The sequence below is a fragment of the Apis mellifera genome, linkage group LG9 (assembly GCF_003254395.2).
Source record: "Apis mellifera strain DH4 linkage group LG9, Amel_HAv3.1, whole genome shotgun sequence".
Lineage (NCBI taxonomy): Eukaryota > Metazoa > Arthropoda > Insecta > Hymenoptera > Apidae > Apis > Apis mellifera.
The window spans coordinates 9,367,902-9,392,507 of record NC_037646.1 but is presented as its reverse complement, the minus strand read 5'-3'; the positions used below and the strand labels follow the sequence as shown (position 1 = coordinate 9,392,507).

Genomic DNA, 24,606 nt, shown 5'->3' with positions numbered 1-24,606 from the left:
TCCAACGACACGGTTTGCTCAACGACACGTTGTCACGCGCGAAGGACACACGATTTCCACGAACGCGAGGTCCTCGCGTGTTCCCAGTTTGTTTGAACGGCGACACCGAGCCAACCAACACGGAAATTCTCGGCCGTGAAAGTTACGGGCCGTGACGGTCCAACTTTCGTCCACGACCCAAGAAACCTAACCTCCTGGAATATTATGCCGGGAATGAAGAGGCGATGGAAGATGGCGCGTCGCGACGCTTTTGTAACGAGGTCGAGTTTAATGACGAGGAAGCAACGTCCACGTGGGAACGCAAATTTTCACCTACCATTCTCAAACCATCTCCACCCGGTAATTCCTCGTCCCTCCTCTTTTTTCCCTCTTTCCACGTTTCTTTTTTTTTAATTACGTCGTCGTGAAATTAACTCCGAGCGTACAGCATTTTTTCTGTTAACGTCAAACTTTTTATCTCTTCGACACGTCGTAATTTCCCTCCTTCTTTTTATTACGCCGTAAGTTTCTCCTTTTACACCTTTTGAAGGGGATACGATGATTTTGATGAAACGTGGATTTTTTTTCCCCCCTTTTTCTTCTTCTGTTTCGTTCTCTCGATTCGTTAACGAGGTTTCCAAGAGAATTTCAGTGACCAACTATTTTGTAACAATTAATAATACATACACGATCGAAGTTTAATAATTTAATCTCGCGAAATATACGGCATACACGGTTATTTATATAATACGCGCGATAAATTTTCATTACTTCAAAGATCGTTTATCGACAGGCCAGTGAAACGAGATGTTAATTAAAAAACATTCAACAAACGAACTTCTTCTTCTTTTTTTTTTGTCCCTAGTTCATTCGCGAAATTAATTAAGGATTAGTAGTAGTGGCTTCGCGGAGAAACTTTTATAATATTTCTTTTCCTTTTTACATTCCCCCTCTTCGTCACGAATGAAAATATTAAATATAATTAATATTAATGTTACGCCAATTGCGATTCAAAATAAAAGAGAGAAAGAGAAAGAGGGTTAAACAAGACGAGACCAAACAAAACGTGGTGAAAAATTCTATCAACGCGTGAAAAAGTAAAAAAAAAAAAAAGAAAAAACACGGTTGAATCTCGGTTGATTTGCCGCGAGGAACGCGCGAAACACGTTGCATTGAATACGCAACGTTGATTATCTGCTATGATTTCGAAAGGCAGGGAATAGACACGACGTCGCCTCGGTTGGTTTCATGCGATAATTACCGTGCCATCTAATTTAGATTAATTCATCATATTTTAATTTGCGAGCTGTACGCGAGGATTCCCTCCTCGCAGCGCCAAATCATAGCTCGTGACAATGGGCTCGTCCGCGTTTGCATTATCGATTGTTAATTACGCGCCAACGTTCCTGATTTCCCATCCTCCCCTCCTTCCTCCTCGTTACCATCAGTCAATGCAAATTCAAAAAAAATGTTCGATCGCGTTTCTTGCTTTCCCTGTCTCTCTCTCTCTCTCTTTCCCTCCTTTCCTTCTCTCTTTCTCTCGAAGAATAGGAAAGGAACGCGAACAAACTACTGACAAAAGGGTAATGGACAATGAATGCGAGGGTGAATGCAGGTTTTTACCTCGATCGAGAAATTCGTTTCGACAGGAATTAATTAAATAAGGGGATTAAAAAGGAGCGATGATTGAAAGCGGAGTATTGTAAAGGGAAAGGTTTGTTTGTTCACATTGTGCCAAGGCTCTCGATTGTTAAGGATTATGCGCATAATCGATCGAACGTTCTAACTACTTTCGAATGTCGTGGAATCATAGGGTATCGCCGATCTCGGTATTCGATTGATCGAGAAAAGAGTTGAAAGGTGGAGGGAAAGGATGTTTTATGTATATATAGATACGTAGGAAGGAAGTAATCGGGATTAAACGATCCAGTATTAACAGGATAATTGGCAAAAGTGCAGCAATTAGGCTAGTAATGAAGCGGTTGGATGAAAAATTTAATAATCCATCGATTAAAATCGGCGAGCAAGATCGATCGAGTCCGAGAGCAGGGCTCGATTATCGACTGAAAATAAACGGGCGATTGAATATTGAAAGGTTCGAATCCCGCGTTTCTAAAAAAAGGGGGAGAAATAGGGGGAAGATAATGGGACACGTTGGAGAATGGAATGGCGGCGGAAGAAGAAGCTCGACGGGGGCGAAGGTTAAAGCAATCCCGATCTCTTTCTGCTTTTATTTGCTATTATTTTATCGTGTCCTCGGCCAAGGATGGCCCAAGGAGAGTTTCTCCAGTCCTTAACCACGTTAGATCGGTAAACAGAAGCGTTTTATCGGCCAATAGAACCCGCGAAACTACCCTCAGGCTGATTTCCACCACGTCGAATCGGATCCGGCTCTTGCTGTTTTATTACGCGGTCAAAGCGATTTTAAATCACCTCTGGGATGCCGCGGAAAGGTTTCTGCCTTGTTTTCTGCCAACGTCTTCTGGTAACGCCTTTCAGAAACTGAAGGGAATCCGGGTCACGAGTTGCTTGCCAATCTTCGGTAATTCTGTTACTGATCATCTTTTTTCCTTTTTTTCCTCCTCTTTTTCTTCCTCGAGACCGCTTGTTGCTGTCGATGCGGATTTTTAGATATTAACGATTCCTTTCAAGAATTAGGTTTACGTGATATTAAAATAGATTTATGTAATCAGATTCTCGTATATACATAATTATCTCATTTTTTACAATGGCATAATTTTTAACCTTCTCGATAGAAGAATTAAGAGAATTGTAACAAGTATTAAAATTGCGGATTAAAAATAAAAAAGAGAAAAGAATGGAAAATAGTTGAATGAAAAATAAAAGAAAGTATTAATCGATATATATATTTATACGTTGGCAAAATTTATTATTTAATTCCAAAGTTTTTCTTTAAGATTCTCGTAGATATGGCGAATTCTCGAAAGATTTTTCCCTTCTTTTCTGTTCTAGCGGGGGGTGGAGGTTTCCAGGCCAGGCAAGTTGTGTTGCTCGGCAAAGGCCAGCCAACCTTAATACGTTGAGCTTTCGTGTTTCTCGATTCGATTGAATTTCTTCTCCCTATTTTGCCGTTCGAATTTCCGTTGGAACAGCCTTCGATCTCCATTTTGTGGACCATTAGCCATTTCTCGTCAACCCGTGTTCAACCGGTGGAAAGAGACAGGGGATCCCCCTAACCTTGTTACTGTCCCCTTGCTTACGATTCTTATCGAGAACTTATTCGAAATTTGTCGAAACATTTTCACGTGGTTTCGAAATCATTAACGGCGACAATCCGGAAACCCTCTCCATTCGAATGTCTCTGTCAAATCCTTTCTCGAACGTTTCAATGGTTCCACGAAACATAGGATACGGGAAATAACTTTTCGTATTTCGTAGAAAATAGCGGCGCGTTGCGAACGATTCGAGCGCTTTTGAAACCGAGGCAAATCTTTACAACCCCCGTTGAAAGACCCCCGCGCGGAGAATTTCCAAACCTATTCGAAGGGGAAACAAAGGGACTCCGACGTGAAACAATTTCACGAAATGACAGTTTATTCAATCCCGTGTCTGGCTGGACACGAATCGAAACTTAATCTCCTCGGAAAAATACTTTAGAAACATTTTGGATATAATTTCTCGGACGCATCGTTCTCCTTTTTCGTACTTTTCTCGCCTCGTCGAACGCAAAAATTCGTTGAAGCGAAGCAAAATTTAAACTTGGTAGAATTTTTCAAAAATCTTTTTATCTCCTGAAAATGATAAAATTCGCGAAGAGAAATTTTACTCTACTTCATTAACCTCTTCCCCTAAAACGCCTCTAAACGCGTTTTTAATTTTGCGGGAAAAACGAGGAAGAAAGTGCGCGAAACTCGGGATCGGGTTTTGAAAAGCTTTGAAAGCCGCGAAGAAGGAGAGGAGAGTCTCTCTTTCGAATGGCATTTCCGGCTTTCCGCGAAATTGGGGGTGTTTCGCGGGAGGGCTGGTTGAAAAAGCGGGAGCGCCACCGCATCCGGACTTTCCCATTTAAATTTAAATCCGTGGCCGGTGCGAGCGCGCGGGTCAACGCGCTCGTACAATGGCGCGCAAGGGGAAACCTCGTTGTTGAAGCGGACAGAAAATACGGGAGGAAATTGGCGAAATCTACGTAAAGTTGCACTGTCGGAATCGGGGAAAGCGTCGCTCTCGATTGTTTAACGATCGAGAGAATTTATCTTTTTAATGCGATTTTTTAAAGTTAATTGGATTCGTAAGTATCTTCAATTTAATCACTTTATTTCGTTCGATAATTCTCCAGTCTGGGCCAGAAAAATTTATGTCTCGCGATTGGATGAACCATTAAAATTTTATTTAAAATTTTAATTTTAAAGCAACTTTGTTTTCCGATTCGTGAAAATGATATCTGAATTTGGATATCAGGTTGCTTATTTATTAGACAAGTATTTTCGAGAATATCCTGAAAAGAATTGGAATTTAAAAAGATTTCGCTTTAGAAAGAAAAGAAAGGAAAGAGGTCGATGATTGGAATCAGCGAATCGACAATCTCGAAGGCAAGTCTTGGAAAATTTTTCAATTTCCCCATTTGTAGTTGAGGTTCACGGTTCGCGCTTCTTATTCGAGAGTGTAAAACATTTCGGGGTCGATTGTAGCTGCGTCTGTGCATGGGTTGCACGTTCTTGCGACTTGCAAGCGCGGCATTTAGAATGCAATTCTGTTGCAACGACGCTTCTTGCTCAGGAATGCGTTACCAGGTAATTGCAGCATTAAACTGTCTAATTCTAAACACTGTTTTAGCTTCCATTCGTGCTTCGCGCTATTGTAAAGGACCTTGGAAGATGCGTTTAATTATACGCTGGCTTGAATCGCCCTTCTATTTCCTTTTGATCCCTTCCCTTCCTGCGACCACGATTCGAATTCGCGAGTCGTTTTTATTATTTTTCCGAGTGTCGATGAATTGCCAATGAAAAAAAAAAGAAAAAGAGAAAAACACGCGTCCAATGCTCCTGGGAAACGAATGTTTCCAAATCGGAGGAATAAATTTTTGATGCAATTCCATCCATATCTAAATAATACGGATAAAGTCGAAATGTATAAATATAATATTCAAATAAATTGTATACTGCAGTTGACAGTTTTCGTTTCGGTCGATGGAACTTAATTTTCCAAAACGATCGAATTAAATTTCACGGTATTGCTTTAATTCATCAATTCATGTTAATTGGCCGTACACGTAATCGCGTTTTGCTCGAAATCGATTTCCTAATTATTTTCAAACATTAACCGAAACACATTTTCGCGTTGAATTTTACGAATTTCGCAAATTTTTATAAATTGCACGTTTTTTCTTTTCTCTTTTTTCTTTCTTTCTTTTTTTTTTTTTTTTAATTATAAATTTCAGTAATCACATCTGGTTCCCGATTAAATTAAACCACGAATGTTTCGAAAGCAATTATTTCGCAATTTCTTTTCATCAATTTTATATCATATAACTCCATTTCCTAAATGTAATTTACGTTTCGTCATTAAAAAATATAATATCTTCTTTTTTTTTCCCCCCGAATTATCAGAATTAAACAGGAGGGAGGGGGGAGAAAAAAGAAAAAGAGAACGGGATAAACTGATTTATCCGGCGATCTCGCAAGAGAAGAATCTGGTCGAAAAGTTTAGTTAATTTATTACTGGAGGGCAGGGAGGGAAATGAAGGAGAAAGGGGGATGGTTCCACGTGTTCGACGCGAGGAAGAGAGAGACCGATAGGTTGCCGTAAAGTGGCCATTACCGAGAGAGAGCTCGTGGCCTCATTTCTCGAACGTATGATCGAGGCCGATGATTCGATTTCATTGGCGATTCGCCATGAAACTCGAAACGAACTCGCGACATCCGATTTACTTAGTATTGCCCTCCCTCGCTTGGCTACGCTCCGCCTCTCGCAATTTTCCCTCGTCTTCCGGTGGATAAATGAGTCGTAAATCTCTTTACCCTCAACCCTCCCCTTCCTTTCATTTTCCTCTTGGCTACCTTTATCCTCGAATTCGATTAATAATGGTATTCCACGTATTTGTATCGCGTTACATTTCTAAGTGATACCATCTACGAAATACGATCTTCGATCGTTACCAAATCTCAAAATTAAAACTTCGAACAATGCGAAATTAGCAATATCAGATGTTCCAGTAATATTTAAAAGATTACCTATTTTATTTCTTTTTCATATTTTCATAGAAGAATATATATTGGGTTGGCAACTAAGTAATTGCGGATTTCAGTTGAAGTTGATGACGACCTAATCAAAGCAATAATCGATTCGGATCGTCACAGTACAACTCGTGAGATTGCAGAGAAGCTTCATGTATCGCATACATGCATTGAAAACCACTTAAAACAACTTTGGTTATGTTCAAAAACTCGATACATGGGTTCCTCACGAACTGAAAGAAAAGCATTTAACGCAACGCATTAACAGCTGCGATTTGCTAAAGAAACGTAATGAAAATGATCCATTTTTAAAACGACTGATAACTGGCGATGAAAAATGGGTTGTTTACAACAATATCAAGCGGAAAAGATGGTGGAGCAGGCCACGTGAACCAGCTCAAACAACATCAAAAGTTGATATTCGTTAAAAGAAGGTTTTGTTATCAGTTTGGTGGGATTACAAAGGAATTGTCTATTTTGAACTCTTACCATCCAACCGAACGATCAATTCTGTTGTCTACATTGAACAATTAACGAAATTAAACGATGCAGTTGAAGAAAAGCGGCCCAAATTGACAAATCGAAAAGGTGTTGTATTCCATCATGACGATGCAAGGCCACACACATCTTTGGTCACTCGGCAAAAATTATTGGAGCTTGGTTGGGATGTTTTGCCACATCCACCATATAGTCCTGACCTTGCACCATCTGATTACTTTTTGTTTCGATCTTTACAAAACTCCTTGAATGGTAAAAATTTCAATAATGATGATGATATCAAATCGTACCTGATTCAGTTTTTTGCTAATAAAAACCACAAGTTTTATGAACGTGGGATTATGATGCTGCCTGAAAGATGGCAAAAGGTCATTGATCAAAATGGGTAACACATTACAGAATAAAGTTATTTAGTTCCATGAAAAAATTGTCTTTGATTTTCTAAAAAAAATCCGCAATTACTTAGTTGCCAACCCAATAATACAATTTCAACAACTTTGCGATTCCTTTAGTAAATTCCACGATAATTCATTAAAGTGTTAAATTTAAGCAGCCAACCCATCTGTAACACTGAGGTAACACTGTAACGTGTATCATATATATATATATATATATATACATATATACATATACAATGAATAGGATGCTTTTCTCTCTACAATTAAAGTTGGTACAGCGTAATGTAAGTTCATAGTAAGTTCACGATACGGTGAAACGTAGCGTGAACAGCGTTGCGCGAAGGGAGCAGCGAGGCGTTCATTCATCGTGAAATTTACGATTATCAGGAAACAGTTTTAAGGTTATCGCTAAGCGGCTTAAGCTGTGCGCCGAGAATTGTGGACCACGGGCAAAGTAATTTGTTTCCATGAAATATACGGTTCGCGGGCAGATTATGCATGCGGGCCTTTATGCACAGCAACAGGTATGCGCGTCTTCCCCCCAAATGATACAGGTAGAAAATATCTAAAAGCTCGCCAACCGGCTTCCAACGAAACGAATCTCGTTCGTTCCTCGAACGAGTTCCTCCCCAACGGGGATTATCGCGCCTCGATCCCTTGCAGACATCCAGGCCGCGCTTCGTATGTACTTCGATCGAGGAATTACGGGCGGAATAACATAAGCGAAGCCCTGTCCACGATTTTATGGAAATTAATTCTCATCGAAAAGTCAACAGGAGAGTGGGAAGAGCTTAGAGCTCGTCGGGTTTATTAGACCGGGATTAATTTACGCCGAGATCCTGAAACAAATTTCTTTTGTCACGATATCGCAGAATCGGCGGATCAAGGCGCGAGTTATTAAAGTAAGAAAGTATATCTAATTTTAATTGATTGTAAAATTACACAATGATTCGTTTTATCGTTGAAGCGAAGATTTTTTTCTTCGTTCGTTCTCGAAGTTTCGAAACACTCGTTTCAAAACTAAAAATGTTTGATTAAATTGGCGGGAAATCGAGTTAGAAAAAATAATAATTTTAAGATAATCGGATGAATGGAAGAAAATCCAGAGAACAAACGTTCCTCGATGTAACGTAACCTATTTCCAATCACAGAACGGAAGACGAATTTTGAGGGAACAAAAGAAAATGGTGGAATTCTTTTCTTTCGAAAGAAAAAAAAAAAAGAAAAGGAATCGAAGAAAAAAACTTATTTTCTCGATTCTTCGTTCCTTTGACTTAGACACAGCCGAGGAAAGAGTCTTATTTCGCTTATTTTTTGGAAATAAAAGAAAAAAAAAGAAAAAGAGAGAATTCGCGCTCAGAACGAAAAAGAATGCTAAAAGGATACGACGGATACGTGCTCGCTCCTTTACTTTTCCCCAAGATTATTCGAAACTTGTATACATCTCGCGTGATCTACGAGAAAATTCCTCCTCTCCTTTCTTCCTTCGGGGAAGAAATTTTAATGCTAACGCGGACAATGTCACGTTCGCTGGAAACTATACTCCGAATTTCAAACTACCTTCGTATCTTCATCCTTCATTCCTCTCCCAAAAAAGAATACGAACAAGAATACGAATAAGAAGAAGAAGAAGAATCGATCCATACGAAACGCTCATTGAATGGATGCGCATTGTCCGATCCATTAACGACTCGTTCGATTCGAAAAGCGGGGGAGCATCTATCGCGCCGATGACAAAGGTGATTTTCGAGATCTGCTTCCCCTCCATCCTTTCCCCGGTTCGAAGAAAAATTTCCCATGCGGCGCACTCGAGAAGCAGAGCAAATATTTCTTTTATGCAAAACCGATTTAACGCGCACTCGGGCGGAGTTTCGCTTCGGCCGACAACGATGACGACGAAATGATATATGGACGGCGCGGTTCCGAACGTGAAGAGGAGAAAGCGGGCAAATACGAAAGCGAGGCCATGACGTTAACCAACGTCACCGACCGTCCAACACCGTTTGTTCCCGTCTCCTTTTGGAACCCGGTGGCGGCCGCCTATCTCATATTTCCGTTTCGCGCCGGTGCTAGTTTGCCTCTGTCATTTCAGAGACACCGTCCCGGACCTTACGCGCAAAATTGATAGTTATTTGAAGTCCTGCGAAATTGATGGTTATTTGGCGTTCCCTCTGTTTGCTCGCATCGACCGACCGTCGCCATTTTTTCCGCCCAAACTGCTGTATCAAAACGTATCCTTTGCCCGGGCCATGAATCTCGCCACGATTCGATCTGTTTATGTTGCTCGCGTTACTTGCTTTCGACCAAATATCGACCGCTTTCCTCCGGTTATGAATTATTTTCCTCCGCAAAAAAAAAGAAATATTTACAGAAAGTAGGGCTTGCTTATCACATCTATCAAAAGGTATCACGGTTGTAAGTGATTGTAAAGGAGGGATGAGTGGAAAGATCGGAAAAGTAAATAATCATCCAAACGAAATATTTCGTTATTATTCCCGTTAAATCTTCGTTTCGAGAAGGATAATTATTTCGCGATGTCGAAACGAAGAAGAGGGATTTCATTCATCGGAAGGATTCGTAATTGAAGGTTAATTAAAATCCAAAAGTTTAGGCGATAAATTCGTAACGATGGCTGGCAGGGATTCAAATTGCGAACGAGTGGCTCGAAACAAGCGTCTCGCGACGCGACGTTTCAATGGGAATAGATGTAGCGAGAAGGCTAATAGGATTTGCCCGGGATAAGTTTCATACGGACTTGGGCTAAGCGGAGCGCGTTATCGCGTTTAATCGTCAAAGAAAGGCTCGACTAGGTCTTTGCAAGAAATGTAGATGGGCGTGTAAAGCCAGGTTTCGGTTTATTTTCAGTTTGCCCGAGTTTCTCCTTTGTTTCGCGTATCCATCTCTCCTCTCCCTTTGTCCCTCGATCAATTAACGCTAATTGAGAAAATGTTAGATCGTCAAAGGCCAATTTAGCGTTCTCGAATTTGGAAGAGGAGAATATTTCTCATTGCACTCATCGCGAGTCAATAATCGATAAAATTGAATCGTTCGAATTATTTTCGAACGATTCCAAGTTTGTAAATTGGACACATCTCTGCTAAACAAAATTCTCACTTCCATTGTGGTAACAAGTACTCTCTCTCTTTCATCCTCTTTTTAACACAGTGGTAACAGAAATGTTCCTCAAGTATCGAGTATCTTCGGAGTATTCGTTATAAACGATGGAGCTTAATTGAAATACTATCCTGTAAGTCGTGTAATGGGTTCCCTTCCGCCAATGAGATCCAATTACTTTGCTGTTTATCGAATTAAATGGGGAAGCAGCTCCATTATCTCTCACACATGGGAGATATACATATTTTGCAAGCGTATTAGCGAACAAGCAGCCCTGTTATAACCCGTTTATTTTACAATGTTTTAACATTATATGGCAAGAAGCCAAATATCGCCAAATAATTACCAGATTATTCCACCAGATTCCTTCCGTATTTGCTATTTATCCATTTATATATTATCACTATTCTACACGATATGAATATAATTATCGTTGAAAACTCCTCTCTTCCAAATAATAATAATAATAATAATAATAAAATTAACATTAACATAACCGGGAAAACGAGTATTTTTCAACATTCGATTGGCACACGAATTCGAAAACGATTCATCGATTCCTCGAGACAAAGAGAGATGCTTCGATTGAGGGAGGATTGGAGGGGGAATACCATCGTTTTCCATTAAAAAAAAGAAAAAAGAAAAAGAATCCTCGATTTTTCTCCATATCGGGCACAGTAATCGATATGAGAAGATGAGAGAGATGTTTCTCAAAGTGATTGCTCGTGGACAGGGAACCGTAACCACAGGGAGGAAAAGGATCCTCGGAAAATTGGGAGCTAACGGTGGAAATCCCTTCCCCCCCCTCCCCCGAATTGGTGAAAGCTCTCGAGAAAAAGAGATAGCTTGTAATCCGCGATTAAAGTGAAAACTGACATTCCGAATGGGGATCATTTATTTTCCAAGGGGGGATGTAATTCGACTGAGAGACTTTTGGAGGGTCTGCTAAACCCTTTTCAACGATAGCATCGATTTATAGTCGAGATTGATAGAATAGGTATTTCGTTCCTCGAGCCCTCCACTTAAAGAGTTCGTTGAACTTTGCTTGAAAGCTTAAGTGTACATGTGTATATATATATATATATATATATATTTCTTTGTTTGTTCGTCGAAGAGTTTTTATTCGATTTAAATCGGAATTCTTAAATTTATACTCGACGCTTTTGAAACGATAATGGCCGCGATTGAAAGCGATTCACTCGGGTCCAATTTGAACAAAGAGAAAAACCGTGTAAGCCCGAATCAAATAACATTGAATCGATCGGTCAAATGAAATTCCAACGAAAGCTGGCGAAATCGACAGATTGCCGTCGCCATAAAGGTCCAATAAATTTCTTTCGGACGTCTTCTCGCGAGAATGTTTTATAATGGAAAATGGGTATCGAAAACGCGAATTATTTCCGCGCGAACAGGTTGCTTGAACAACAATTGGTGATGATAATGGTGATTATCGCGAACGTAATGGAAGAAAAATGGATAACGAGAGGGGATTTTATTGCAAAGCTCATTAGAAAAAGAAAAGAAGAAAGAAAGAACAGATTCACATTAGCAGCATTTCCTTTCCTCTATTTTTATAATTTTTATCGCCCATGACTTTTTTTTATCTATAAAAGATAAATATTTTATACATAAACGCAGGTGAAAAAGGATTACAATGGGATACCGTTTGAATTTTTGTGGCTGTTTGACTTTTCCATTCAAAGAAAGGAAATTTAATCCTAATCGAACCTTGTTTGAATGAATAAATGTAATGTAAAGTGAAAAACATGTCGTACGTAAACTTTAAATGACGCTTTTACTACTAAAAGGCAAAAAATTTTATTTTCTTTACGCATTTTCAATGTTTGATATGTCAAGAATGTTTTCCTAAAACTTACAGTTTTCCTAGGGCAAACATCGGGAATGAAATATGCTCGTACGTGTATAAAATATAAAAATAAAAGTAAAGTACTAGTAATGTTTGATGAATGAAAACACATCCTTGAAATTTGATTCTTTTTTCTTTTTTTCAGTTATCAAAGTCACGCTTCAACTCGTCAACAAGAATAACAATATTTGTGCAAAATTTTCCTTCGCAATTCCATTTTAATCGTTCATTCGCCTTACCGACATAATCGATCAATTTTCTTATTATCGAATGTCACGCCGCATTGACGATCAAGGATCCGCTCTTTCCTTTGTCGTTCACCGACAATCTCGTCGATGGAAAAGACGATCGCTTCTGCAAACAATTTAGCATAAATTGAAATTGGAATGGAGCTTCGATGCGGATAGCCTCGACGCGGATCCGGCATAAAAAGGATTCCGGTTTTATCATCGTCTATATTATTTTCATTTAAATCATTTCTCCTACGACGAATCGAACCAAGATATATTTTTCATAATCATAATCCATTCTTCTGTAATAAAAAATTTTGTTACAGGAACGGAGAAAGAAAAGAAAAGACCACCTGTTACCCTGAAAAAATATTAATTGATACGATTTATTTATTAAAAATCAATCCGAGGAAGAATATACGCTGTAATTTCACGTGGATCGTATCAATTGCTTGTAAATACACAAAATTAACCGTCGAAATTATTAACAATCGAGCGAATGTTAGACATTGATAATTAATATCATCGTTCGTGTTCGAAAATGCTTTACAAGTTAGACTTTCGATATTCATACATATGTGATATGACAATAATGGAATTGCAATATTTAACCAACATGCATGTATAATTATGCATGACTTTTAGATATACGTATATAATTTCATCTCTCGACGAGATACAAACACCTATATAATTTCGGCGAGCGAATCACGGCCATCCCGCAATCAATAAACGGACTTGTACAACTATGATCGTATTAAAACTATGTAAAATTTTATCGTATTAAACGTAACTTCATCCGTTCCCATTGTTCGTTCCAATTTAGATTCCTCCGTTTTACCTCAATTTTAATCCTCCATTCCCCTTTTTCTCCTTGAACAATATATATATATCGCAATGGCGTATATATATATAAAAAAAATAAATCGAAGTGGTATAAATAACGCGTACAATATTTTCGAAACGGAAATACGGTTATTACGGGTCGGACATCTTGTCTAGCAATACGTCGAAATAAAGCTGGAGCGATAAATTAAATAAAATCCAATATCGTAACGCGCACACAATATCCGATTCGAATATATATTCGAATAATTTAATTGCACAATTTCACATTAAAAAAAAAAATCTCTATAAAATCAAATCTAGGGAGATCTATTCATCCGAATCCACGATTTCAATGATTCATCCCAGTCGTGGTTGGCACGTAATTAAGTCGGAGGTTTGTTCGTTCTCAAAACGGTAGACGCAAATATAATTTTCCAAGATTAAACAAGCAACCATCTTGCGAACGCATCCTCCATCCATACATCTCACCAAGATAACGAAATCTTTCATTTGTTCGCTTAACAAATCCACAATTTTAAACTCGTTTCAAAGTTTATTCCGTAAAGTATATACACACACATATATATTATATATACACGCGCGGTTTATCTCGTAGCAATTCATATCCGGGGGAGAATGGAGGGGGGATGGGTGAAATTCGTTCGACCGGAAGGTATCTAGAGGACGCTGACCGGATGCGCGCCGCTTTCCTCGACGAAACTCGCGCGCACGCTTCCGCCTCTCGGTCTCGCATCGGAGAGATTCATTGGCCCGTTGATATTTCAATTATTAACCGCTGACACGACTCCACCAGCGAATTTACCAGCCTGTGGATCATTAGGCCGGCTGTAATTTCGACAATGAAAAGGGATGGAGATGATTGGGCGGCCACGTAACGCTTCTCTGATCGGCTTAATACACTGTGATACTATCGTCACGCTCTTGTCCATTTTTCGCTTCCCAATTGCTATTATGGGATTGTAATTTAACGAAAAAAGAAGAATTTAAAGAAGTGGAGAAAAGGGAATGAGAAAAGGAAAATGAGAAGTAGTGGTCTGAAATAGCTTTTAAATGGAGCTAGTATTGATAGATAAATATAAGAGTAATAAAAAACAGAAAAGAAAAAAGGTAATTCTTAAAGATTAAAATTAAAAGAGAACGGTACTCGCGTAAAACGATTATTTTTACCGAAAGGAAGAAAAATGGCGTTTTAGTTGATTTTATCCTCTCCTCTACGTAACAATTATAGAGAAACAAATGAAATGTTCGAAATGTAGGTTTCAACAACTGCGTAACAACTTATTAGGGAGTGGACATTCGAGGGTGAAAGTTTAAATAAATTTGGACGGGATGAAAACAATGGGAAACGCGAAACGGAAACAGGGTTACTCGTCCGTGCTGACAGCGAATTATTACGAGTCCTCGATTCACAAAAAGCCACGTGAAACATAGTCATTCCCGAAGCCAGGATACGCGCACGTTGCGAACATTCGTCGTCCATTGTTCTCGAAAAAAATAATCCACATAAAAAACTCCTCCTCCCCCGTGTAGTGAATACACGATTGATTCCAAGTTGTCGTTTGGCTGAACAATAACCACGATATTTCGGATCCCTTAAAAAACAAGTAATCGCGCGGATCGTTTGAAAAATGGTTCAATTGAAATTCTTGTATTCTTGTTCCGCTATCGATTTTACAATTTTTATAACAATAATCCTCGAACGATACACACACCCTGGTTATTGTTTTTAAAACGTTTTCGTTTCGCGACAAATATTTATAAGAAAATAAATTCTTCTCTTCGAAAACGTACGATTTTACAAAAATGTACATCTCCTCCCCCTTCCTTCATGTGTTAAAATTTTAATTTCACTTAAAATTTTAAGATGATCACAATTCTTCAAGATTACAATTCTTCAAAAAACAATTTTTTTACGATAGATGCCACGCTTTGAACGACTTTCCATTCTAAGTAAAACTCGACTGTTGCGACCACCCCTTATGGAAACGCACCCTGGCTCGTACCAACACAACTACGTTGTGTCGCGTATCTCCTGTCAATCAAACGTGTGAAAATGGACAGTCTAAGCCTCGATGAAAAAATAAAGATAATCTTCCTTGGGTGAAAATTAAATGACCATAATTACGTAAACGTGGTGTCTTTCTTGGAATTCGTATTTATTATTAGAAGGTAAGTAAAGATTTTATAGAAATGTAGCTAGTAGGTGCAAACTTGTTCGATAATATTATGTAATACGCGTGGAGGATGCCAATACACTTCACGGTCGTTGTTTCGTTCATCAAACGGTCATTGATTCTTGTTTTGCGAACATGTTGGATAATTATTATTATAGATACGTTCGCTTCTACTCGAAGTTAGTTGGTTTGTGGCCGTTCGACAATAGCAAACAACAAACAACTCGTAAATGGTTTATTCAAGCGATGTTTGTTTTGATTATTGTGTATCAGGTAATTTCCTTTTTTCGATTCATCATTCGAAATTCTTCATTTGATACAATTTTCTTTTCTCGTTCTGTCAAAATAATTTAATTTATAATAAAAGTATCGAAAAGATTATTGAGCGAGAAGAATTGTTATAAATAAAATTATGGAAAATAGTGAAGAATAGTTTATCCACAAACATTTCTTTTACATATTATTATGTATTATCGTTACTATTGTTATTTCAATTATAATATAATTAATAGTAGTTCATTCCATGATTGATGATTATTGAATTAATTATGACTTCTAATCATATCAGCTTCGATTACTTCATTATTATTAATTAATCACTATTACCAATTATTAAACTATTTACATATTTATGACAAATTTTAATATACAAAAATATACATAATGAAGACAATATGCATTAATATGAAAAATAGTTAAATTAAAATAATTATTATTTAATAGAAATAAAATACAATTTTTATTTTATTTTCATATCCTCATAATATATTTTTATATCTATTTATTAATTATAAATTTATTTTTAACAGGTCCGGATAATGTTACTTTGTAGAAACAATATTAACGATCTTTTAGGATGCGTAATTATTATAACGATAAATATTATCGTGTCGATTAAGTATTATACATGTATCTACAATTATGATGTGGTAAAAAAATTTATAAATCTTTTATTATTTCTACGCTCTTTCTCTTTGATTTCTTAATGAATACATTTTTAGATGAAAATATTATTTATAAACATTGAACGAGATTGGGCCGAGTTGAAGTGCATTGATGACATGAATATATTAAAAAAATATAGTCGTAATAGTTATTTATACGAAAGATATTTAATTTGTAAGTCATTTTTTACATTGCAATTATTATTACGATATATTTAATTCCTATAATATTCATGATATTTTGAATAATAGGGACAAGTTGGATTGTCTATAGTTCAGTTATCATTGTAAATATCACAATGGATTATTCCGCGTATTTTATAAATTCAAACGTTCTAAATGAAATAGATTACTATATTTTCACGATATTTGTCGATATCGTAATCATATTTAGTTTGATTATTTTAATGTCTACTGATTCGATTTATATAACTATCACGTACCATGTCTGTGCAGTATTTGATATTACCAGGTAAAAATTAAAGTAGAATAAGATCACAACGAAATATACATATAAAACGTATTGTATATCTAGTTATAGATTTAAACATCTTTTCGATGATATCCGAAAGATGAATGTCGCTTACAGAAAATACTTGCTTCAAAATCAAATCGTGGACATAGTTAGACACCATTGGAAATGCATCGAGTATGTGGTATATTGTTACTTTTTTTTCTTTTTTTTTACACTTATATTATAATATTTCTATTAGGTATATCAATCTTCTGGATACATATTATTCCATATCTATCGTTCTGCAATACGTAATAATAACAATTATATTCACTTTGAAATTTTACAAGGTAAATATGGAAATGATTGATTGAAACTTTTACGATCGACGTATTGATGTATAATTTCTTTCAAGGTATACAGATGTATAAAAACCAATCACATTAGAAAGCTTATAACCATATTTATAGATATTGTTCAGAATTACATACTCGTGTTTCTGTATTCTTATCCAGCTACTAAATTGACCAAACACTCTGAGCTGTTGTTAAACAGCGCGTAAGTAAATTTTTAATACGATTAATATACCAATTTGAAATTGTATCTGACAAGTTTCCTCTAACTAGATACAACGCGTGCTGGTACGAGACACCCGTTTATATACAAAAGATGTTCAAATTCGTACTACAAAATTGTTTGAAATCTTATCACTTAGGAATTCCACAAATATTTTTTATAACATTTGAATCGATAAGTAAGGTACCTCATGATTTGATGTAACTACTGATTCTACGTACTGAGATAAAAAGAAGACACTCGAAAGGAACATATAACGTTTCATTGATTCTTCTAGAGAGAGTTCTTTTCTTCGATGGATTTCCAGATCGCTTGGAATTGTTTCGAACTTTCACTCATCGCACGACTCGATTCTAGAAACTATTCCAAGAGATCTTTGCTTTGATACAAGTGTTTCAATGTAGGAGATGAATTTATAAATAAGATCATGTATGTAGAAATATCGATATTTAACCAATGTTTTCTAATAATTATATCTACTTTTACATGATCTCAGATATCAAGATAGTCAAAGTTACGTTGATGGATTTATATGAAAAGAATAATTAGATAATTGTTTGTAAAATTGCTTGTTTGTAAAATTTATAATCATATATTAGAATTGTCTTCTTTTTATTTTTGTATAATACTTGTTGATTTTCCATGAATTATTTAAAAACAGGTTTCCTAATAATTGTTCGATTTTAAGATGGTGCAATTCTCCTTCTCTTGTTTGATTCTCTTAATATCGTTAGAAGAATGAACGATGTAAATTGGCACCATGTTTTTTCCGATTACCATAGTGTTGTTCAGAAGACTTGATTGACTTTTAATACACGGTTAATCGCGATCAATGAAGAATAAATAAATAAAATGCATCAATAGAATTTCAGTTGCTTTCAGTCAAATATTTACACTTATGCATTATAAAAAAATTGTTGAAAATAGTATGATATCACATTTAGTAATTTATAACATATTCCTGTAATCATAAATAACGAGCATGTATTCGTTACGTTTAAATAAAATATCATTTTCATCAATAATTAATATCATAAATAAAGATACGATATGCTGTAATTACATGCATATGCCAATGTACGTGCATGTGTTGTACGTCGAAATAAACGTATATTTTTATCTTTTTCTTTTTTGCAAAAACAGCATTCTGCATTGGAAACAGTAATAACATTGATAAAATTGAAAACGGAATTGTCGTACCTTACATTTCATAATAAATAGGCCACCAATTGATCCCTCGCGTTATTACACTTTACTTCATCGTTAATTTAATCTCGAATTGGAATAAGCCGTGTAAAATTCAAAAATTAATTCCATTTCTATAATAATATAAATTTAATTTACATTAAAAAAACAACGAATGTTCTCCGCCTAAAAAAATCACATTGTCCCTCATCTTAAAAAAAGAGTTATCATATAACTTTATCACAATAACTTTATTTCAAAAAAAAAAGAAAAAAGAAAAATCCACATCACAGTAGCTGTCAAACGAGTGTGACAACTAAACACAGAGAAACATAATTGCTCCACACGAGGGGGGGAAGGGATCGATTTGACAAGGGAGCACGTTCAACACGCACGCAAGCGAGGGGAAGAAGAATATTATAAAATTATGATAAGTTATGCCAAAGGTGTTTTCATAAAAATTTCTCGCCACCTCGGAACAAAGTAACCAACACGTGTACCAATCTCCCGCAACTGGTGTTCGTGCTAAAAGTATAATAACCCGCCGTATATTGCCTGATCGGGGGGGAAAAATAACGAAGAAATTTCACGAAGGTGTTGGTACGTGTATATGTATCGCGCAACCTGTATTTATCTTATGAACCTTATGATTATAATCGTCGTTCTCACGGGATCAGGCGGAATTCGAGGCAAAATATTTACTATATGTTGGAGACACGGCGCGCGACCGATCGCAGTCGTGTTTCGGCTTTGGAACAGCGATGGATTTCTACGAGGCGAACGTCGTCAAGAGTTATAGATTGTATCTGCTCCTAGTTGGCGTGTGGCCCTACGAATATTCGAAAGCGAACGAGATGCAAAGGATCGTGTACGTTACGTGCGTAATTTCTTTTTTACTCGTTCAGGTACGATTTTCTTTCTTTTTTCTCTCTCAATGTTATTGTGCTTTGTGTTAAATCGTTGTGTATATGATACGCATATCGTAGTTAAATGGATTTCGTGTTATCGCGAGAAAATATATATTTTATTTTTATTTTTATTAAATGAGACGATCGATCGTTTTATTCTAATTCGTTAAGTATTTAAATTATTTAAATAACGAGTGTCTGGATATGTTTCCAGATTTTCACATTGTTCACCGATAAGATCGATCACGCTCTGCTGTACCAGATAATTACAAATGTATTGATTGTTTCGTTAATATTAATAAAATATGTTAATATTTGGATTAAGATCGAAGAGGTGCGTTTCTTGTCTAATATAGGAATAGATCGAGAGGAAGACATTTTTAATACGATTTAATTCCTGCGAATTATTTTATCAATTATTCTATTTTCTTTCTTTTTTTTCTTTTTCATTATAGTTTAAGGAATTTTTTGACTACATAAGGATCGATTTGAGCAAATTGACGGAAACGGAAAAGATTTTAATAAAACGAACGTACAAGAAATGTTCGTATTATTGCCAGATAATCTTTCGTAAGTGAGCTTTTATAATTAATTTTTCCTGTGCGTTATATACAAATATTTAAATTTCCTGATATCCGATTATCTATGTTTCAGTATTCTGTTACTTCGTGGCCTTTGTATTGATGATAATCCAGGTGTTTCAAATCGTTGATTACGAGACAACATCCAGAACGAACAGAACGAATTATTTTGATCGAATAATTTTAACCGAATATTTTATCGACCGTGAAAAATATTCTTATCCCATTTATATTCACTTAAATGTAGCGATATTGTTGGTTTGTTCGATGGAGATTGGTACCGATGTATTACACGCGATAATAATAACGCACATTATTGGAATATTCGACAAGATTGGGTAAGCTTTCAGACACATTTCTCGTTTCGATTATTTTTAGAGAATTATTATTAGAAATTTTCTTCTCGTTAGATATTTAACGATACATTTATTCGACGAACCAGAAATTACTTGTCAAAAGATCGACAAACATTTAATTTACTGTAGAAGACTGGTGTATATCGTGAACTTGTATAAGAGAAATTTGAAGTTAGTGATGACCTGTCTATTTTTCTTCATTTTGTTTGCATATCGTACAAAGGAAAAATTAATTCGCTTATATATTCATGTATATTTTAGATTTTGCAAAAAGTACAATTCTACCATGGTTATATGTGGCGCTATTCAACTAATCTGGGGAACATTAATTATCTCTGCCTTACTCTTGAAAGTAACTATAATTTCTACGTATACTCTACGTACAAATTTTCCTTAATTTTAACACGTTCTTCTTATTCAATTTATTCAATCCCTTCAGTTGAGAAACGAGTTATTGCCACACAATCTACGAATAATGTTCATATATTGCTTTTTCGTGAGTTTATACTTATTTATCATATACATGCTAATATTACCCTATCAAAAAGTATACGAGATCAGTGAAACTTTGTTCTTCAAGGCGTAAGTTTCCAAAACAAATATTCATTCGATAAGATATATATTTCCATTTCCTTATATTAATCTATCGAACGTTTAGCTATTGCGGACACTGGTACTCGACCTCGGCCAAAACTCAGAAATTGCTGTTATTCCTTATGCACAGATTCATGACACCGTACAAATTCCGATTTAAAAATGTCGTAATTGTGGTCGACCAAACGTATCTATCGGTGAGTCCCTCTCTCTCTCTTTAAATAAATTTGATCAAAATCGAGGAAAAAGAGTTGTTCGAATGACATATAATTTCGAGGAAAAATATCAAGTATATAAATACTCTCCAGAGAAACTTCTTCTCTCTCGAGGTTCTCTTTTCCTCAAACGGTTGTTGTTATTGATTGACACAATATTTTGAATCAATAGATGATACGAATCGGTTTCTCCTACTTCATGTTCGTGCATTCGATCCAAGAATAATGGCGGTCGACGTTGAGCGTGACCGATCATCCGATGGATTTCGCAGGAATCATCGGTGAATCATCGTGAAACGGAACGGTACGAAGTACGTATGCGGTGTCGGCACGGATATCACGGACTAATTAAACCGAGAGGATATTGCGTAAGTGTAATTACACCCTAATTGTACGCGCCCTACGCGACCGATACGCCACGATTTTGTCACGCGCCGTGTTGTATTTCGCAACCGCAATGCTTGTTGCGTTTGCGGTACCCGATTATCGTGTGTGCTGTTCGTGCTGTTCTACGAGATGCAACCGGAGGAAGGAGAGACGATGTTACTTTTGTTAACAACCCGGCCTTCTCGACGACACCGATTAATAAAATAACATTAAGGAATGTGAAAACGACGAGTTTGTATTCGCACGCTTTATTTATTCTTAATTTATAATAGTTGAAACTGATATTTCAACATTAAAAGTTATTGTATTAAACACGTTTGACAATTTCAGAAAAGAAATCTGTTGAAAATAAAATTTGTGGAGTAAGTAGAAATACGTGTACGCTTTTATACGTGGGGGAGGAATTTAAATTAATACAGTGACAATTGTATATATTTTGTATATGTTGTCGAGTATACGAGTGGTTAATTTTTTTTATTTTTTATTTCTCGAATTGATAGAACAAATATGTTGTTGTGGGATAAAAAAGTAATCTCTTTCATATTTATCCGGCTGGAATCTAATATTTCTGTAACATATAAAGTTAGATCTAATTTTCCTTTCAAGGGATGAAAATCTTTTTACACTTTACGCGTGAAGTTCTTTCCCGGTAAATGAGTTCATAGAGTTTGCATATTTTTATTTTTATTCTTTTTTTTTTTTTTTTTACAACAGCAATGACGTGATCTGCATATCTTTAAAGTTCATCCACGAGCTGCTGCCGGAAGTTGAATACTCGACTGACCTGTCGTCAAGAGGTGTTAACAAAATAGCACGAAGTATACTAATTTCTCCGTAAAGAATAGTAATAAAATATACAAAATGTATCGTGATGATCGAATTACACGTTGTTCCATTCCATGCGCAATTTTAAACGAACGATCTAAATTTTATTTCGACGAAATGAACATTTTTAGCGCGGGAAAAACTACCATTGAAACGTAATAATTAACAGGAAAATTGTATTTCTTATATTTACGCGCGTGGAAATCGATTTTACAGTTTAGAAAATAATCATATTTATATTTACATTTAATTTGAAGAAGGTATAATGATATTCCTGCCGGGAATTGCGTTAATCTTTGCGACATGTTATTTCTGTTTCGCTTTATTGAAGTGCAATTGATAGCTGCAATCGAGTTCGTTTATTCGCTTGATGAAACATTGTAAACTGATTTCGCTGTGCAAATGCAGCGTTTACACGCACCTACGTATTTCATTTTTTTTTTTTTCCATTCATGCTTTCTGTTGTATTTCACACGGTATAAATTGAATCAATTGTACTACGATCGAATGGAAATCACGCAGAATTTTTTTTTTTTTTTTTTTAATGAACTAACTTCGTAAAGAGAGAATAAAAAAAAATATTGATAGAAATTTTGCGGTAAAAAAAACATTCAATTTTTAAATATTCGATGAAAAATACTTTCGTCTTTTATTTTATAAATATACGTATGGAATATATTATAAAAGAAATATAAAAAAATCTAATTTATTTCGTATTACACACGTTACACACATTTAATATATATAGTTTTTTCGATCATTTTTAGAATTTTAGATCTTTAATTCCATTCAAAAATTTTAAACCAAAAAAAGAAAAAAAAAATATCATTCGAAAATAATTATTTAACGTATTAAATAACGTGATTGATCGTGGAATCAAAATAATTCTCGTGCAAATTGTCGTGCAACATTCACGATATACGTTTAATCGCAAATCCAAAATTATCGTGTTCATTGCTCATTTACTTTTATCGCCCGTATTAATATTCATTTAGAAATCCTTTGTAATCAAAATTAATATAAATAGCCAGTCATCGTTTCACAATGCAATTATCGTGAAAACGAATATATGTACTTCATGTCGTATCGTTAATGATAAAACAGATTTCTCGCGTACTCACGTGCATTATAATCATTAATCAATTTAATCCTCACAATTTTCCTCACGAGGTTGTTTATATTTCTCCAATTTCGATCGATAAAAGTATATCGGATATTAAACTTTCTGTAACTAATACGATAAAATTTCAATTTTGATTCGAGTGTTTTATATATATAGAAGATAAGAAACGTACGTTTCTTCCTTCTTCTTCACCGATTTTTAATAAGAACTAAAACAGCAACTAGTTTCAGATATACCATTCTCGAATGTCGGAACACGACTAAGGATTGTATTACCTTTACTTTAGAAACTATAGAAACAGCACTCCACTCGAAGTAAGTAGAAATATATATAAAATAGTACTTGTCGTGTTAAATTGAAATATTAATGTATAAAAAAATTTTGTAATTTTTAGGAGCAAATTCCTTTCTCGATTCTCGTTTTCGGCATTCTTTTATATATTGGAGAATATAAATCGTCATCGTTATACACGGATTATTATACATATTTATATGGATGGAGTACTCGAGTCCTTTATGCAATATTACAACACTACCGAGAGGGGGGAGAGGACACTAACGAGACATTGAAGCTTCGTAAATTCTATTTGAGTACCTCATTTATTCCGTAATACATCATTTTCAATCTGTCTTCTTCATCGTAATCTCTTCTTAGAACTATAATATCTCGTTTATTTCTATTTTTAAAATTTCAATGCCTCGTTACTCCCTTATTTAATTCACCTGCATACACACATCGATTCCGTGTTATCTCAATAACGTACACACTCCTATTCGCAACATCGCTTGTCCTTATAATTTTGCAAATGCATCTTTTTTTGTATTATTGCGAAAATTTAAAACTTTTCCCATCCTTTTGCAGAAAATTCTCTTCTCAATATATTTTCACACGACGACTCGTCGTCAGAAGTTGACGATAAGTTCGATATTACGTTCTCGTTTCGAGAGAAATCCAAGCGCTCGTGATTAACGATCGAACGATGAAGTGCAATCAGCGAACTTCGACAATTTATACCGAGAAATATTTACTGTTTCGCATTGCTGATTCATGCACACAGCACTGCGGATGTAACAATTTAAACAACGATGGCGCGCGCCCCGTTAACACCGATCTCGTACAATATGCATCACAGTGCTTAAGGTATGCTGCGCTCCA

At 35.8% G+C, this 24,606-nt stretch overlaps 2 protein-coding genes across 5 annotated transcripts in view; one reads left to right on the top strand and one right to left on the bottom strand.

The window, feature by feature from the left end:
- NLG-4 (neuroligin 4) overlaps positions 1-24,606 on the bottom strand; it is a 284,789-nt gene that overhangs the window by 72,712 nt on the left and 187,471 nt on the right.
- On the top strand, positions 18,841-21,734 carry LOC100578400. The gene is made up of 8 exons (XM_026442780.1): positions 18,841-19,367; positions 19,826-19,940; positions 20,025-20,289; positions 20,362-20,478; positions 20,569-20,659; positions 20,747-20,889; positions 20,966-21,098; positions 21,289-21,734. The coding sequence occupies exons 1-8, from the start codon at positions 19,224-19,226 to the stop codon at positions 21,340-21,342; spliced, it is 1,062 nt and encodes a 353-aa protein (XP_026298565.1). The 5' UTR covers positions 18,841-19,223; the 3' UTR covers positions 21,343-21,734.